The 18,371-nt window shown below is 44.4% G+C and overlaps 1 protein-coding gene across 2 annotated transcripts in view; it reads left to right on the forward strand.

Moving 5' to 3' along the window:
* Nucleotides 1–18,371, forward strand: part of FREM2 (FRAS1 related extracellular matrix 2) — a 214,734-nt gene that overhangs the window by 188,892 nt on the left and 7,471 nt on the right. Inside the window, exons 17-21 of one of the 2 annotated variants that reach the window (XM_084651421.1) lie at nucleotides 5,224–5,416; nucleotides 11,149–11,253; nucleotides 12,349–12,476; nucleotides 12,568–12,702; nucleotides 15,940–16,066. In XM_084651421.1, the coding sequence (XP_084507547.1) occupies nucleotides 5,224–5,416; nucleotides 11,149–11,253; nucleotides 12,349–12,476; nucleotides 12,568–12,702; nucleotides 15,940–16,066 (688 nt within the window). The other variant, XM_084651422.1, reaches the window with a different exon arrangement.

An 18,371-nucleotide genomic window follows, 5' to 3' on the forward strand; every position in this document is an offset into this window, starting at 1 on the left:
GGGAAGCAGCACGGGCCAAAGAATATGCTGTCCCTTCCCACAGCCCCCATTGGCCTGGAGTGGTAAACCACGGCCAGTGGAAGCCGCAATCAGCCGAACCTGTGGATGCTGCAGGTAAACAAACCATCGCAGCCCGCCACGGGCTTTCCCTGAACAAGCAGCCAATCGGCTTTGAGAACCACTGAACAGATCATTTTCCTGGGCCAGGTTCTGCCCTCACATACACTAGGGCTGTTTTGTTAAAATCAGTGGGGTTGCAATAGTGAAATTATGAGCAAAATGTGCCTAAAATGGACCTGAAACAGAGAATGTCCTTTCTGATGTGCGTTTCTATTTAATCTGTGCTGTGACAGATTTGGCACTGAAACATATCTGGAGTATCTAATAAAGTGTTCTCCAATGGAAAGAGACCCTGTAGAAATGGTGTGTGGGGGCAGGGGTTGTTTTTTACCTCTTGTAATCCTGGCATGGGAACCATCAATGTTCAGAAACAGACGTCAGGCTCATTCTGACATTTCCGATTGCAAAAGAGATGCTTGTAAGTCTACTCCCCACAGAGCTGACAGGCATAAAAGATTTGCTTCGCTCACAGGAATGACTTCTATAAACAGCTGTTAGAGTGATTTATTGATCTGCAGCTTTATCAGGTATTGGTAGAGTGCATTTCTTGTACCGCTTGGAGCAGCTTCTCTGTTCTATCTTCTCATGTTCTCCAGGCATGACGTGGTTACAGGGCATTAGACACAATTTCCTAGATCCCACAGCCCCCCTCTCTTTTGGCTCTGAGTGTGACAGTGAACTATGAATATCCACTTCAGCGTCATAAGGTTAAAAGTCGTACAAAGTTCTGAGAAATTATTCTAGATATTATTTTAATTATTGTATTGCTAATGACTAAAATTCTGATAATGTGACTGCTGAGTTCAACTGAGTATGGAATACATAGATATGTAATGCACCTGTTCTGTATCTCCATAGCACTTAAACTGATACTCTACTTTTATAGCTCTCAGTTAGCCTCCTGCTTTCATAACATCAAGTTAAAATAGGAACAGCTGCTTACTTTGATTAGTCTCTGTGGGCAGTGCTAAAAAATGGAGCTATGACAATGGAAGGAATGTTTTCCATATTCAGTTGAACGGCATATCCCAAGTAGGACTGGAAAAATAGGGTTTCTCAAACTATATGGAAATGGTTAGTTGATTTCTTTGTTTTTTTCTATCCAGACTGGAACCAGAAGTATTTTGGTTCTGTTCACTGGTAACTCAACTTGGAATGCAGGAAAAAAATCCCTTCTCCAGTCTCCACAGCAGCTTTTTAATAAGCTTGCCCATTTTATTTTAGCTTTATTTCGTTTGATCGAAGAGATGAACTACACGTTTTTTATTTTATTTTTCTGTCTACTGGGCTAAAATGATTATTTTCACTGGCAGGGTTCTGCTTGTTTATTAAGAAAATAGTGTAGTGATGCAACTTATTTAATAACATTTGTGGTAGAATCGGAGTATAGATAATGGACTCGATTAATCTTGGTGGCCATCAGGAGTGCAATTGTCAGCCCTATTGCTGAACCCACGAGAGGGTAGCTATTCTGGCAGAGGCATATTTTCTCCTTCTCTTTCTCTCTGAAACATGCCCAGCAATATTACCTAGGGTTGCCAGGCATCCGGTTTCTGACCGGAATGCTCAGCCAAAAAGGGACCCTAGCGGCTCCAGTCAGCACTGCTGACCAGGCCACTGAAAGTCCAGTCAGCAGCGCAGCGGGACTAAGGCAGTCTCCCTGGCAGCCGGCATGTCCAGCTCCTAGGCACAAAGGGGGACCAGGGAGGCTCCACGCACTGCCCCCCCCCAAGCACCGGGACCACTGCCAATGGGAGCTGCGGGGGCAGTGCCTGCAGGCACAGGCAGTGCACAGAGCCCCCTAGCCCCTCCGCCTAGGAGCCGGACATGCCGGCCGCTTCCGGGAGCCACCTCAGGTCAGCACCACCCGGTTGGAGCTCGCACCCCATACTCCATCCCGCACTCCAAACCCCTCGGCCCCTCAAGCCCGGAGCCCTTTCCTGCACCCCAAACCCCTCATCTCTGGCCCCACCCCAGAGCCCTCACCCCGTCCTCCTGTACCCCAACCTCCTGCCGCAGCCCAGAGGCCCCTCCCACACTCTGAACCCCTTGGCCCCAAGCCCGGAGCCCTCTCCTGCACCCCAAACTGCTCATCACGAGACCCCCCAGCCAGAGTCCTCAGCCACTCCCACACCCAACCCCCTGCCCCAGCCCAGTGAAAGTAAGTGAGGGTGGTAGAGAGTGAGCAACATAGGGAGGGGGGATGAAGTGTGCAGGGGCAGGGCCTCAGAGAAGGATTGGAGTCTCAGGGAAGGGGGTGGAGCAAGGGTGTTCAGTTTTATGTGATTAGAAGATTGGCAACCCTAACAATACCCCCTGCTTTCCTTTATGGGTTCTCTCAGGGTAGGGTAGCTTTTAAGTTCCATACAGGAATTAGCCCATCTCCTAATGCACTGATCCCAGCCAGGTCTTTTATTCTTTCTGTGCTGCACCAGCAGGCTTCAGGCCCTCCTAGAGAGCGAGGGTTGTCAGTGCTTTCTGACACTGGAACTGTCTTTCGGTAGACTTTCACTCAGCGGGGACCCGCAGACTTATTTCCACCAGTAGAAATTAATTGTCTCCAATAGAGAGACATGTGCCCTATAGAATGGAGGGGGGAAATGCAAGTCTAAATTGTTGCTTACAGATTACGTTAATTAGTTCATGTAAACTATGCGTAAATATCTGACAATGTCTGGTGCATACAGCTTGGGTAAAAGTGTAACAGAAAAGCAAAACATTGCACTATGCTTGTTTTCTTTACAACAGATGATTGAATATATGTCAAACCTTTTACCATGTTAGCTCTTTTAGCTAGTGTTGTTTTCCCCACTCCCCTCATCACACACAAACTGAATTTAAGACCTTTGGTTGGTTGGTTGGTTGGTTGGTTGGTTTTTTGCTATACGAACATGCAGATGGAAAACAAATATTCCTATGTAAAGATCAAGAAAAGGTCTTTTGAGCTGGTAGAGATGTGTTTAGTTATGGAAGCAAATGGGTTTGAATCTTGACTATGTGCCAGGAGTCAAGATCAGAGGCAAATCAGATCTCGTCGGGAGCTGCATCACAGCCTGCATTTGTCTTAACATAAGTTAATATCCTGTTGTATTGCTTTGGAACAACATGCCAAATCTGTGCCCGAAGTCATTCCATTGAAGTGAGTGGAGTTCCCTCAGGGTGAACTTGGCCCTATTCGTGTGATACATAGTTGACTGAAGGAGCAACGTTTTTTGTCTAAGAACTTCTTGGCATTTAGTACACCTAGACAGGAAAGCTATTGCCCTGATCCAGAAAAAAGTTCCTGGACATATTAATTAAAACCAACAAAGGAGCATTAATCTTAACTGACCATAACAGTAGCACCTAATATTAGCTGTGAGGCCACTTTATTACATAGCACTTTAGGAATCATAAATACACATTTCAAGATCAATTGGTAAGTACTAGTAATAACAGACACCTTATAAAATATTTTCCAATTATACCTTGAACTGCGAGACAAGTTTTTCTACAGACCAGATTACAGAAACTGGCTAAGTATTAATTGAGCTTTCATAAATCATGCAGCTGGATGAGCCAAGTGATCTTTTGCTGACTCTATCTCTGATTTTAAATACAAACGTTTGAAAGGACCTAGAATATCTTTTAAAACAGGAGAAAGTAAGAAAAGACTCTCCTTTTCATAATTTTTCAGATGATATAGAGTTTAAATGTTAATGTGTGTTAGAAGATGACTCCACAAGCAGATGAAATGAAAGGAAGGAGGTTTTTTTGACAGCACATTGCACAGGCTAAATGATTTTGCATGTAGAAGCACATTAACAACTGCCAACATTTTCAGTAACCAAGTACTTACTTCAGAATGTGAAGTGCTGCAAAAAAGTAATATTGCTATACTTGTGGTTTCATGAATTACTATGCTTTTTGTCAGGGACAGGAAAACATAAACCAGGAGTAAGAGAGACCCAATAAATGGATCTGAATCACAAAGGGTTTGGATTTCACACAACTTGTAAAATTTTAAAACCGCACTAGAGGTTTTGCAAAACGCTTTTAAAACCCTGTAAGGTATTAATCTGGGGGAGATATTCAAAGCCACAAATGGCAGTTAAGTGCCCCCTCCCACTGAAACTGAAATCTTTCCGTCTTCTCCATTACTCTCTTACCCTTTCCCCTCCAATGCAACCCATGGTGTTGTAAAAGTTCCTCAATTACAGGCTCTCGATGGCCCTATCTGTAATAATAGGGCTGTAACTGCAGTATTATTTCACAAAAAATGAATATTAAATGAAATAGATATAAAAAAATCTGTTCAGAAAATAAAAAGGGCATAGAAGTCAGATAATCCTATTGTATATAATAGATCTTGATGTTCTAACCTTGTTCTTCTTTACGTCATTAAACATACCTTTTCTGGTTGAAAATATTTAAATAGAGTATTAGTATTTATATGATATAAACCAAAATTACTCTTTTTTAAAATCAGATTTAACTTTCTAATTCTTTTCAGTTGAAAGTATTCTAACTTGATATTTCAATGCACTATTAGTATTTATTTATGGAATGCACGCAGTATGACACCCACTATCTACCCATAGAAGAAGCCACAGTTCCAGCCATTAAGAGAATGTAATCTGAGGTTTCAATCTTGCAACGAGCTCCACGCAAATGCAGGGTCCTCCCATGCAGAGGTTATTGCGGGATTTGACATCTCAGAAGATGAGCACTAGGTGAAGGTTGAGGGAGAAGGATAAAATGTACAAACAAAGATTTGTTTTGTTAATCAGCTATCCCCAACTGGTTCTCTATCTAGCCATTGTTAATTGGCTATTTACAAAGATTGAACAAGAATGACGGGTCAAATATTAGTTCCTTATTGTCAGAATTCATATCCTGTTTCAAATACAAGCAGGGCACTTAAGAGGATTTGTGTCCACGTGCAAGCCATTGAAATTCAGTGCTTTATTCATCATGTACAATTCGGAAGAGAGAGTACTCATCTCATTCAAAATGTTGACCGTCATCTATTTCTTCTGCATTTTTTGCTTATGCATTAATGTTGTTTGTACTGGACTATATTTCATTACCACGTACCTAACTAACTGATTTTGGTCTTTATAGGTCCTCAACCTAGTGCAGTCCTATGTGACCTTGCGAGTCCCCTTGTATGTCTCCTATGTTTTCCATTCACCTGTGGGTATAGGTGGCTGGCAGCATTTTGACCTACAGTCTGAACTTCGGCTGACTTTTGTGTATGACACTGCCATCTTGTGGAAGGATGGAATTGGCAGCCCACCTGAAGCAGAGCTCCAAGGTATGTTTTCAGACGTTGTTGATTTTTACTCTTGCTCTGTTGCTGAAGCTTTAGGTTGCATGCAGAAGAATAATTTTTGAAGCAACTGTAATATGAAAATACTGCTTTGTAGTATATATGTGAAATAATTAATTGCAAATAAACTGCCATTGGTCAGCCATTTTGTTCAATATTCTAGAGAGACACTCTGATTTTGAAATTCTGTAAACTTGACTTCAGATGTGTTATTGCATTGAATGAAAAATATCAAGACATTTATCAACCACCTATGAAAAATCATAAAATTCCCTTTTTCTTACATGTTGACTGAAATTTAGGATTTGTTGTGTTTTTCTATTCCATTGTCACATAAACTGTCGTGGATTATAAAACTTTTAAGTCACATGAATTCATTATTCTTCTGGCTATGAAATATTGCACAGTTGGAAGCAGTTTTAACCTCAGCGACGACACATGCATTAATCTCTCAAAGGAAGCGTAAGTCATATAAAATAAACTCGCTATGTACCATGATGGTAGATATGTTACAGTATAATGGAGAGACAAGGTGGGTAAGGTAATATTTTTTATTGGACCAACTTCTTTTGTTAAAAGACAAACACTTTCAAGTTTTCACAGAGCACTTCTTCAGGTCTGAGAAAGGTTCTCAGAGGGTCTGTCTACACTGTGATAAAAAACCCGTGGCACTGAGTCTCAGAGCCTGGGTCAGCTGACTCAGGTTCTTGGAGCTCAGGTTGCAGAGCTAAAAATTCCAGAGGCCAACAGCTGTTTCCCTTTGGGCTTGGCTACACTTGCAAGTTACAGTGCATTAAAGGAGCCCCAGGTGCACTAGCTCACTACCCGTCCACACTGGCAGGGCATGTAGAGCGCTCTGGCTCCGCGGCTGGTCTGCTCCTGGTACTCCACCTCAGCGAGTGAAATAATGTTTTGTGCCCCCCCCCCCCGCAGGAGCACCACGACGCCAGTGTGGACACCCTGGTCTGTTAGTGCGCTCTGATGGGCCTCCAAAAGTGTCTTACAATGCCTGTTCTAGCCACTCTGGTCATCACTTTGAACTTTACTGCCCTGCCTTAAGGTGACCAACCATCAGACCCGCCCTTTAAATTCTCTGGGAATTTTGAAAACCCCCTTCCTGTTTGCTCAGCCAGGCATGGAGTGCTCTCAGCGAATCTTTGCAGATGACCATGCCTCCCCACGCCAGGCGATCCCCAGTATGGAACAATGGCAAGGTGCTGGACCTCATCAGTGTTTAGTGGGAGGAAGCTGTCCAGTCCCAGCTGCACTCCAGCCGTAGGAATTACAATACCTGGGGGCAGATATCAAGGGACATGATGGAAAGGGGCCATGACCGTGGACGCACTACAGTGCAGGGTTAAAGTGAGGGAGCTGCAGAACATCTACCACAAAGCCCGCGAGGCAAACAGCTGCTCCGGTGCTGCCCCTGCTACCTGCCTTTTCTGCAAAGAGCTGGAAGCGATACTTGGGGGTAACACCACCTTCACTCCAAATACCACCATGAACACTTCAGAGCCCAGTTCAACAAGGCAGGAGGAACAAAGCGAGAGCGAGGGTGCTGAGGCGGAGGAAGACACCCCGGAATCCCTAGATGCATGCAGCCAGGAGCTGTTCTCAAGCCAGGAGGAAGGTAGCCAGTCACGGCAGCCGATGCTTGGGGAAGGACAAACACCAGAGGAGGTTCCCAGTAAGCAGCTTTTATTTTGGGAAGGAAGTTATTCGGTGTGGGCTCTTGGGATGAGGCTGGTTAGGGCTGCATGCATGCCTAGATGCGGAATAGGGCGTTGATGTGCTCTCTCACATCACGGTAATTGGCCTCAGTGATCTCTTCAAAGGTCTCCTCCAGAACTTGGGCAATGCGCTTGCGTAGGTTTCTTAGGAGAGCCACTGTGGTCCTTGTCCCAATAAGGCTAACTTGTCCATGCCATTGCGCCGTGAGGGGTGGGGGGACCATTGCTGCACACAGGCAAGCTGCATATGGGCCAGGGCGGAAGCCGCATTGTAGTAGAAGACCCTCCCTTGCTTCCCAGGTCACCCTCAGCAGCGAGATATCTTCCAGGACGAACTCCTGTGGAAAATGTGGGGACAGTGTTCAGTATAGGGGCCCCCTGCCACTGTTGGCTCTCCCCAAGGACAGAAACCCAGAGGACAGTACAGCCATGAAACAATCCATCATGCTTGAACCTGTGCTTACTCACCATTTTGGGGCTCCCGTGGGTTATGTGTGCTTGCTTTGGGACGGGCAAAATTATGCTATGGTGTAGACTGTGCTTGCCCTTAAGTACAGGGGAATCATTGCTCTGCCTGATGTGAACAATGCTGCATCTGTTAAGTGTTGCATTTTGCCCTTACAGATGCAACCTTGAGATCTCAGCCGTCCATGTTATCATCGGCCGAAAGACTCCAAAGAATTAGAATGAAGCCACGTAGAAGCAAGGAAGACATGTTGCATGAAGTAATGCAGCATTCAAGTAATGAAAATCAAAAAGTGCAGGAGTGGCAGGACAGTAAAAGGAGGATCTGCCAGCAGAATGAGGAGCACCGGCACAAAAGCGCGGTGCTCTGGCAACAAAGCATGGATCGGCTGATAAGCATAATGGAGTGACAAGCGGACTCTATCCAGGCACTCGAAGCCATGCAGGCGGAGCAGTACTTCAGCCCTTGTCCCAAAACTCTTTCCCTTGTGCCCCCATGTCACCTCCAACCCACTTTCCCCAACATCCAGATTCTTACCACCTCCAGCTGCCTCCAACACCTGTAGCTTCACCACCCAGCCCTGAAAACTATGATCCTTACCCACTGCACTCAACCCCCATCACCATGCAGCATAACCATCCTGAAGTGCAGCACTCATTGCACAGCACTTCAGACAGGAAGGCTGAGTATGATAACAGGACATACACAAATCTGTGATTGTACCATTCCCCACCCAACCCCCTTGCCCTTTCTGTTTCCCAAGCAGTTGTGTTTCTTTTCAATAAATGCATTTTCTTCTCAATAAGTGGATTTTTTGGCTTTGAAAACATTCTTTATTATTGCATGAAGTAAAAGATACCTTAGCCCAGGAAAGAAACAGGCACTGCAAGTCAGTGTAACAAACACAGATTCCTACTAACATTGGAACCACTGCACTTCACTCCTATGCAGGACACCAGACATTACTGGTGGCTTTCAGCCTCAAATTGCTCCCTCAAGGCATCCCTAATCCTTGCAGCCCCACTCTGGACCCCTCTAATATCCCTGCTCCCTGGCTGTTCAAATTCAGCCTCCAGGTGTTGAACCTCCGAGTTCCATGCCTGAGTGAATCGTTCAACCTTCCCTTCACAAATGTTATGGAGGGTACAGCACACGGATATAACCACGGGGATGCTGTCATCCGCCAGGTCCAGCTTCCCATACAGAGAGCACCAGCGGCCCTTTAAACAGCCAAAAGCACACTCCACAGTCATTCTGCACTGGCTCAGCCTGTTGTTGAACCACTCCTTGCTGCTGTTGAGGCTCCCTGTGTTGGGTTTCATGAGACAGGCATTAAAGGGTAAGCGGAGACTCTAAGGATCACAAAGGGCATTTCGACTTCCCCTACGGTGCTCTTCTGGTCTTGGAAAAAAGTCCCGGCTTGCAGCTTCCTGAACAGGCCAGTGTTCCGAAAGATGCATGTGTCATGCCCCTTTCCAGGCCAGCCTGCGTTAATGTCAATGAAATGCCCATGGTGATCCACAGGTGCCTGGAGAACCATAGAGAAATACCCCTTCCGATTAACATACTCAGAGGCTAGGTAGGCTGGTGCCAGAATTGGAATATGTGCGCCATCTATCGCCCCTCCACAGTTAGGGAAACCCATTTATGCAAAGCCATCCACAATTTCGTGCACGTTACCCAGAGTCACGGTTCTTCTGAGCAGGATGTGATTAATGGCCCTGCAAACTTGCATCAACACAATTCCAACAGTCAACTTCCCCACTCCAAACTGGTTAGCGACTGATAGATAGTTGTCTGGAGTTGCCAGCTTCCAGATTGCAATAGCCACCTGCTTCTCCACCATCAGGGCAGTTCTCAATCTCCTGTCCTTGCGCCGCGGGGTGGCGGCGAGCTCCTCACACAGTCCCATGAAAGTGGCTTTTCTCATCCGAAAGTTCTGCAGCCACTGCTCGTCATCCCAGATTTGCATGATGATGTGATCCCACCACTCAGTGCTTGTTTCCCGAGCCCAAAAGCAGTGTTCCATGGTGGTGAGCTTGTCTGTGAATGCCACAAGCAAACTCGTGTCATATGCATTATTCGAGTCGATATCATTGTCGGAGCCCTCACTGTCACTTTGGATCACAAGGAATAACTCGACTGCCAAACGTGACGTGCTGTCGAGACTCGTCAGCATACGCCTCAGAGGTTCAGGCTCCATTCCCGCAGACTGAAAGGGAAGAAAGCGCGCGCAGTACAAAAAACGTTGAAAGATGGCACCAAATGTGGACGGAAGCAGAGGGATTGCTGGGATGCGAACCGATGCATCATGAGACGTTGGGACAGGACCCAGAATGCCCTGCACCTCCCACCCCTTCCCACAAGCCACAGCGCCAGAATGGGAAGAGGTACTCTGTGGGATAGCTGCCCATAATGCACCGCTCCCAATGCTGCTGCATATGCTACAAATGTGGCCATGCCAGTGCGTTTGCAGCTGTCAGTGTGGACAGACTGCAGCACTTTCCCTACTGCGCTCTCCGAAGGCGGGTTTAACTCAAAGCGCTCTACATCTGCAAGTGTAGCCATGCCCTTTGTCGTCTTAGGTGCAATGCCAGAGACAGACGGGGAGAGAGGAGGTGCCCTGGGGTGGTTGTCCCTCCTTTTATAATTTCAGTCACCCTCTTGAAAAATGCGTCCATGCTGTTTCTTTGCTAAGATGTAGATATTTGTCCCTGCCCCCTTCCTTGCCAAAGAATGGCCACTTAGCTGGTAATGTTCCATCAGTCTTGTTGACATCTGATTGAGGCATCAGCTTGCCCTTTGTCTCTGAGGGTAGGTGACTACCCAGACTTATCTGGGAAACATATTTCAGTCATGATTTTAGCTTATGTTCATAGCTTTGCATATAAAGTTACTAGGTGCATTTTTTCATGATTTTATAGATCAGCAAGTTAAGAGTTTTTAAATGATACCTCACAAGGCATACCTTGTACAAACATTATTACAATAGGATGTAGGGTGTGAACACAGGGGTATATTCTGTCACAATCCCCTCAGCAGCTTCTGCTGGTAGGAATCCTCTTGAAGAGCTGGCACAGATTAAAGTTACCTTCCCTCAGTGGAAACCCCAAAGGGAGGTCAGTTGACTAAATCCCTGCTTGAACTCAGTGGTCTGCATAAGTGTAAAGAGGTGCATTTTGCACCTTCCTGCACCAGAAAGAGTGAACTGGTGCTATGGTCTTCCCTCTGTCTAGATGAATGTTTGACTGTGGGTACCAAGCCAAAATCCTTGCTGTTCCAGGGAGGCATGTTTTATACTTTGGAAGACTGTAGTACCACACAAAGTATGGGCCCTTCACATAAATTCTTACTTGACAGTCACCATGGGTAAATCCAGAGGATGTCAGCAGACTCCCTGCCAAATTGTTGACTGACTTGGCAATGTGAAATAAAAGGGTGCCAGTGTTTCATCAGACCATGACTCATTTATGATCCATTTGCATCCTGAATAATCAGTGCTACTTGGCATCTGCTGGCAGGTTCTCTCTACCCAACCAGTATGCGCATCAGTGAAGAAGGGCGTTTGGTTGTCAACTTCAAGACTGAAGCCCGATTTCATGGTTTATTTGTGATATCTCATCCTGGTAAGTCAATTCTGAGGTCTGATAATATCTCATAGTTGTGAGTTTTATACTGTTTATTATCTTATTCCTACTACTAAAATCTGGATCTTTTTAATGTGCTGCGCTCAGCAGCAGGGGCTTTATTCTATGGCAGTGGTTTTCAACCTTTTTTTCATTTGCAGACGCCTAAAAAATTTTGAATGGAGGTGCTGACCCCTTTGGAAAACTTAGGCATTGACTGTGGACCCCTAGGGGTCCATGGACCACAGGTTGAAGACCATTGCTATGTTGACTTATACCAGATGAGGGTCTGACCATCATATCTACCTTTCCAAGAGTAGAAAAGAATGTGTGAACCATATCTTGCTGTTAATAAAATGCTCACTGGCATGTAATGATATCCAAGGCCTTGATCCTGCAATCTGATCCATGCAGGTTGATTCTTGTGCCCCATTCACTTCAGTTAGACTAAATGCAGGTTCCAGCTGCACAGATAGATTGTAGGACTGGGGCCTAAGTGTACTTCTGGACATGAATGCTGGAGGTGAACAAGAATATCTGAATAAATTAAACTCTCCAAACAAGATCATGTACAATAGTGCGTTGAAGAAAAAAAGCATCATTAATTATATTATTTTAGTTTAACCAAGTTTCGTTAACCAAAAAAGCTCCTTCATAGCAATTCCACTCTTTCTTTACTTTTAAAATACATTTTGCATTTTACATGCAAGGCAGAGCTGAAAAAGTTACAATGCACTAGAAATTGTTTTACGTTCCCTGGGTTGGCATTCCAGGTTAAAAATAGGAGGGATTATAGATCTTTACCATTCCACTCTCCCCGTTTTGCCTTTCTGTTTAATTTAATCTTTATACAGCTTTGGTTGCATAGCCCCATAAGAGATTGTTCAACAGATGTTTGAACAAGAGTCCACCAGGCTCAGCTGTGTTGACTATAATTGGTTTTGTTAATTTCAGTTAATAAAACCAATGCACTGTAAATGTATTGGCATCAGCCATCATATTGTGGCTTCTGAATCGCTGGGAATGCTTTTCAGGTTCTGAGAATCTGCAGCTAGACATTTAAACTGACAAGCTTGTCTGTTGACATCTTTCTAGCCTCCACTCTGAGCTCCATGGTTATGTCAGCTGATCACCCAGGCCTGACATTTAGCCTCAGCCTTGTGCGGAGTGAACCAACATACAACCAACCAATACAGCAATGGAGCTTTGTTTCAGATTTTGCGGTAAAACCACAGCTTTCCCTTCCTTGGTTTGCTCTGTCCCGCTTCTGAAATATGTTAGTCAAGTGCCATGTCTCTCCTTTGCTTTTACCAGGTCCGAGACTATTCTGGGACATACACCGTGAAGCTGATAGCTTGTACCACGGTGCCTCACCAGGAGTACAGTGTACCAGTGATCTGTAGTCCTAGAGAGCCAATCACATTTGACCTCGATATCCGATTCCAACAGGTACCATCAAGAAATTTTTTGCATGGTTTTTATTTCAATTCTAAAAATGTCTTTGGTAGTCATGAAGGATGCTGGATTGACAGTCCTGGAGGCTGGAGTCCTTTCCTTCGCCACAGAACAGGTACAGAATGGGCAATGACAGTGCAAATTACTTGCGCTACCCCCACCAGGGTGACTCAGCCTTGACCTGGAGGGACTACTGAAGGAGTGAGAGTGTGTCACAGGGCTTGTCTTCACTACCGGGGTAAGCCAACCTAAGTTATGCTACTCCAGCTACGTGAATAACGTAGCTGGAGTCAACGTAGCTTAGGTCAACATATCCCAGTGTCTTCACTGTACTGTGTCAACTGGAGACACTCTCCATCGACTTCCCTTACTCTTCTCAGAGAGCTGGAGTACCGGAGTCAACCAGAGAGCGCTCTGCCATCGATTTAGTGGGTCTTCATTAGACCCGATAAATTGACACCTGCTGCATCGATTGCAGCAGCGTCAATCTCCCCGGTAGTGAAGACCAGCCCTTAGCCTCAAGACTCAGGTGATCTTTGGCCACTCTGCTGTGACAGCTAATAGAGTGTTAGTTGTTGCCAGTTTTGGTCATGGCTTTTGTGGTGTATAACTATCCACTGGAGACTGGACTGAGATCCCAAAACTGTATCATCGTCATGATAGGCACCAGTATAGGAACACAGATACATAGACAGATAATATTTAGCACTGATGCCTAAAATTTTTAAGTGGCTCTGCAAAGGTGGGTGAGCATTATTATCCCCATTTTACAGATGAAGAAACAAAAGGTGACGGTGAAGGGCCAGATTGTAATAACACCTTGTTCCAAGAATAGTCCCACTTAAGTCAATGAGTACAGGTATCACAGTGTGGGCTTTAGGGTTTGTCTACATTGCAACACAGTCTGGTCTACGGGAGTGTAAACTGTAGAGCGCTCTCACATATCGTGCTCTAACTGCCCCATGTAGACCCTCTACCTAGTGTGTGTTAACAAAGTCCTGTTTGAAATAGGACTCTACTTTTGAGTTTGCACCAGCAGGGTCTCTATGGGGCAGTTAGAGCATAACATTTGAGAGTGCTTTACAGTTCACACATGTAGACCAGTCTGTGGCTCCATGTAGGCAAGCTCTAAGTCACTTGTCTGAAGGTCCAAGTGAATCAGAGGTGAAAATGGTAATAGAACTTGTCTCTCCTGACTCCCTGTCTAGTGCCCTATCTACTGGACTATACAACCTTGCCTGTTTGTTTTTTCAGTTTTTTAAAATAGAATAATATGATGCATATTTTTATGTTGTCCCTCTTAGGAATTGTTTGCACCATGAATGAATGAGGGGCTCTTTTTAAAAGCAAGTATCAAGTAGGAAGGATGCTTATATTCTGGGTGTCTCCCATTCTAATACTTTGTTTTTACATTTCCTTCTTGAAGCTTTTTGTGTCCTTCTTTTTTTCTCTCCCTGGGAAAGCACTGTTCTCATGGTATTTCTACAAGACACAGTGTAAATTCATGGCTAGTGGCAACTCTGCTACCCAAAGCCCAGCCTCAGTATCTTGGGGACCAGGAAGAAAGAATCCTAGTACCCTTGTAAACAGCACCCTACTACCCAAGTAGGGAAAGGATTGTTTGCACAAAGCAGGAGATTTCTTCCTTTTTTTCCGTTCCCTACTCTTCCCTCTCTCACCTTTAAATGCCTTCTGCATACTTCCTTCAGAGAGGAATTGGGATCCATGCTGCACTGGGGTGTACAACCCATTCACAACCTCCCCAAATCCTTCCCCTTCTTTGTGCAGCAGAGATCACAGTGGCTTTCCTACAGGAGGTCCTCTGGACCCACTGATGTGCCCTTTAGTGAATTCCCACAATGTTCTTCATCCATACACAAATCAGGCCATCTGCAGTGATGATAGTTAAATATTGGTGCGAATGTCAAAGATTAAAAACAAGTAAGGTGATATTCCTCTCACCCCAAATAGTCTTTACATCTTATATTATTGAGAACCTTTGCTTAAAGTGTTTCCGTCATGAAAATAATTGTATGCTTAAAGTACGGCTGTAACAGCCACGAGTTAATCAGTGTGTGACAGTGAGACATTCATGTGAAATTGCAAAAAAATGGATAGACTTAAAAGAGGAAGTGTCAGGGGTATATTCACAGCTATACACAGCTATATATAGTGTTAATGGGAACTGCATAACTATATCTTATATAAGATTCAGTTATACAGTTCCCTTTAACGCTACTATAATAAATAACGCTACTACTATAAATTGCCTGGCTAAATTCCAGTGCTACTAGCTGAAAATACACTTCCAGTTTCTTATTCATTAGACATTTACTCTCTCTAAAAGAAAAGTTTGATTCAGCCACTTTTGATTTTCTTTCACATGCTTGTGAAAACAAGCTGGAACCCAGCTGTGTGAATGAGGCATTTGAATTTTGAACCTCTAGGACTTTAGATCCTGTAGCCTGAATCCATGCATTAAAACTGAAAAATTCCAAACAAATCGGATAGGAACTTCTTCTATAAACAGTGTTGTTAGGTTTCATCTCCATGGAGAGTAGCAGTTGGTCTATAAGGAGAGCCTCAGTTGTACATTTTCAGTTGCCAAACCCTGCTGCTTTGATATTTTGGAGTCTGTTCTGTGGAAAAGTGATTTCAAGAGGAATGAGTAGGTCAGCTGCATAAGTTCTAGTGATAGTTTCTAATGGTATTTTTACGACTCACCCCATCAGCCTCACACAAGAGCAAGTGAGAAGGATGTTCATTTACCTTTTGGAAAAAAAATAGAATTCTCTCTTTTGTTAGTGACTCTTTAATAGGTCTTGTTTATTTATCTTTTTAAAAACAAAACCTGTGCAACCTCCAAACTGTAGGTGTCCTTGTTCTCCTATTACTGTTGCTCTGGTCTTCTGCCACCCCCTTCCATTGTATTCTATGCCACCTGTCACGTCTTGACCATATTTAGATTGTAAGCTCTGGGAATGTCTTCAGTTTTGTGTTTGTAGAGTACACAATACTGATTGAACTGACCCTGGGTATTACTGTAATATGCATAATTAAAATTGATTTGTATCAAGTATATAAAGGCAAACATAGTAGACACTAATTTTAATATTAATTAAGAAATGAATAGTGTAAATAACTGACTTTTCATGGTAAATATATTCATATAGGTGAATACACAGACCAGAATAATGACCGCATGTTGAAGAGCTTTATGCTGTATTTTAGGTCAGCGACCCAGTGGCTGCTGAGTTCAGCCTGAATACCCAGATGTTCCTCCTCTCGAAGAAGACTCTCTGGTTATCTGATGGCTCGATGGGATTTGGGCAGGAGAGCGATGTTGCTTTCACAGAAGGTAAAATGGTACATAGATGATGGCTAATTTATGTGACATCCCTTTACTATGTTCCGCTCTCTCAGCATTTTCTTTCAATCAGAACAAACTGCCACCATGTGGTCTTTCTGCTTTTGCCAAGCCTAAATTGGAATTGATCATATTCTGGTCTCCGTTCAGGGTTAGACCTGTTCAGCTCATTGCTCACTTCTCAGAACAGCAATAATAAAAATAGCAGTTTCATATTCTAAGTACTTTACAAACATTGCTGATTCTCTAACAACATCCCTAAAAGCTAAGGGTAACTGCCCCTGTATCCCTCCCACCTCTGTGGTCCGCTCTAGGAGTGCCCAGACAAGTATCTTGTCTCCAGTCATCACCTATCTCTGGGCACAAACCCTTGTCTTCTTCCTTCTGACAGGGAAGTTTTAAGGCTGCTCAGTTCCCTGCCTTACACTGGAATATCCCCAGCAAGCCAGTCTGCGTAATGGCCAGCTCCTGTGGTTTGGCTACAAACAATGTATTGCCAGCAGTTACAGGTTACCACACAGTTCTGTCTAAGCAAACATGTTTATTCTTAAGACAAAAGTATTACAGAGAAACCATATAAAAACCATAAGCATATTTAAACACCCACTAAATATACCAGGAGTCACCAGTCAGTCTTGTGGAGCCATAGGCAGCTAACTCTTCCTCATGAGTTGAGACCCCCCCTTGGACAGAAGGTCCTGTCCAATTGCTGGATCAGAAAGAGAAAGCCCCAAGTCCGTCTAAATTCAGTCCTTTTTATGCCAGAAGCCCTTTCTATGTCTGTTGGTCTCTGGAAAACCCAGTTTGAAGCAGTGTATGCAAGCTTCTCCAGGGAGTGGTACCTCTCTAGAGGTGTTTACAACCTAAGGGATTCACCTTAATGACCACCCATTGTTTCTGATTCCTGGAGGAGCTGAGGTAACCCTTCCCCATGGCACTACATACAATCCCTGGCCCAGAGTGACACACAGAGTTAATACAATATGGTCCCCTGAAGATAGTGCATGGGATGCCAATATCTGACACGTAGATCCTCTTTGTACAGATGGGGAAAACAAGGCAGATTAATTGATTTGTCCTCTCAATGGAAATCAAAGTCAAAACTGAGATTAGATCCCAGGAATTCCTGCTTTCAAGGTCTAAGCTCACACCCCAAGGAGGGGAAGCCAGATCCAGGGAATAGAGCTCTGGACTGGGACTCAGGAGACCAGGGGTCTATCCATGTCTCTGCCACTGATCTGCTGTGTACCCTTGGCAAATCACCCAGCCTGTGTCTGTCTTGGCTATTTAGAATGTAAGCTGTTCAGGATAAGGACTGTCTCTTACTATGTGGTTGTACAGTACCTGGCATAATGGGACGTAAGTCTCTGTCAAAACCTTTAGGTGCTTCTGTAATACACATAATAAATAACAAGCCATATATCTCTCTCAAGACAAATTCACATTGTCCTATTCACTCTGATGTTTGTTTTACTCTTGGCCATGGACTACCATGGTCTGCTACTGGCCGTGCTCTTTTGTTGCATATTTTTTGACAACCCACAAGTCTTTTGTGGGTTTAGCAAGCAAAACCTGCCTTAAATTTTGGCAGGCAGCAGAAAGTCTTAAAAACTCCATATGTCTCTCTTCAGTTTTGGCAAAGTTAGGTGTGAACAGATTTAATCAAGTGTTAAGAGGCCAGAGTTGGGGAAAAAAAGCCACTCTGGAAATAGAGGAATAATTTCCCATAGAGTAGATGTCATTTTCACTGTGCCAAGTACTGCCCATCTGACTAAGTATTAGCAAGTTCTTACGCCCTATGGCCAAGGTCCTGCTGACATAGAAGAAGGTATCTTGCTATTCCAAACACATTTTTAGAAGACAAAAGGCTGCAGTCCAAGATGGGATGGGGGGAGGACAAAAGTGGCTCTGTATACCTTTACTCCTTGTGAATTATGGGTCCAGCAGCACCCAACTCAATTTTTGAGCCACCCTAGTGACTGCTTTAAGTTATAGCAGCCTTGAATGGCCACTTATGGGCTACTCTGCCGGCCCAGAATAGATGGAGCACAGTGCATTCTAGCCATGCCTCTTCCTGCCCCTCAGGCAAACCCCTAAGCAGGAAGGTGTTGTAGGACTACACCAGCCATGGAGTGCAACCCATTCCCTACTGCCAGCAAGATTCCTGGTGGGAAAATCCAGCTGGGTTCCAGGTCATTTATGTTGCTAGAGCAGCGTAAAGGGACTGGAGCACAACTCAGAATTGAGGCCAATTTGTTAAAAGGAGCATGCTTGTTGTACATGTGTCTGGCCACCA

Source organism: Lepidochelys olivacea (genome assembly GCF_965140295.1).
Source record: "Lepidochelys olivacea isolate rLepOli2 genome assembly, chromosome: 1".
NCBI lineage: Eukaryota > Metazoa > Chordata > Testudines > Cheloniidae > Lepidochelys > Lepidochelys olivacea.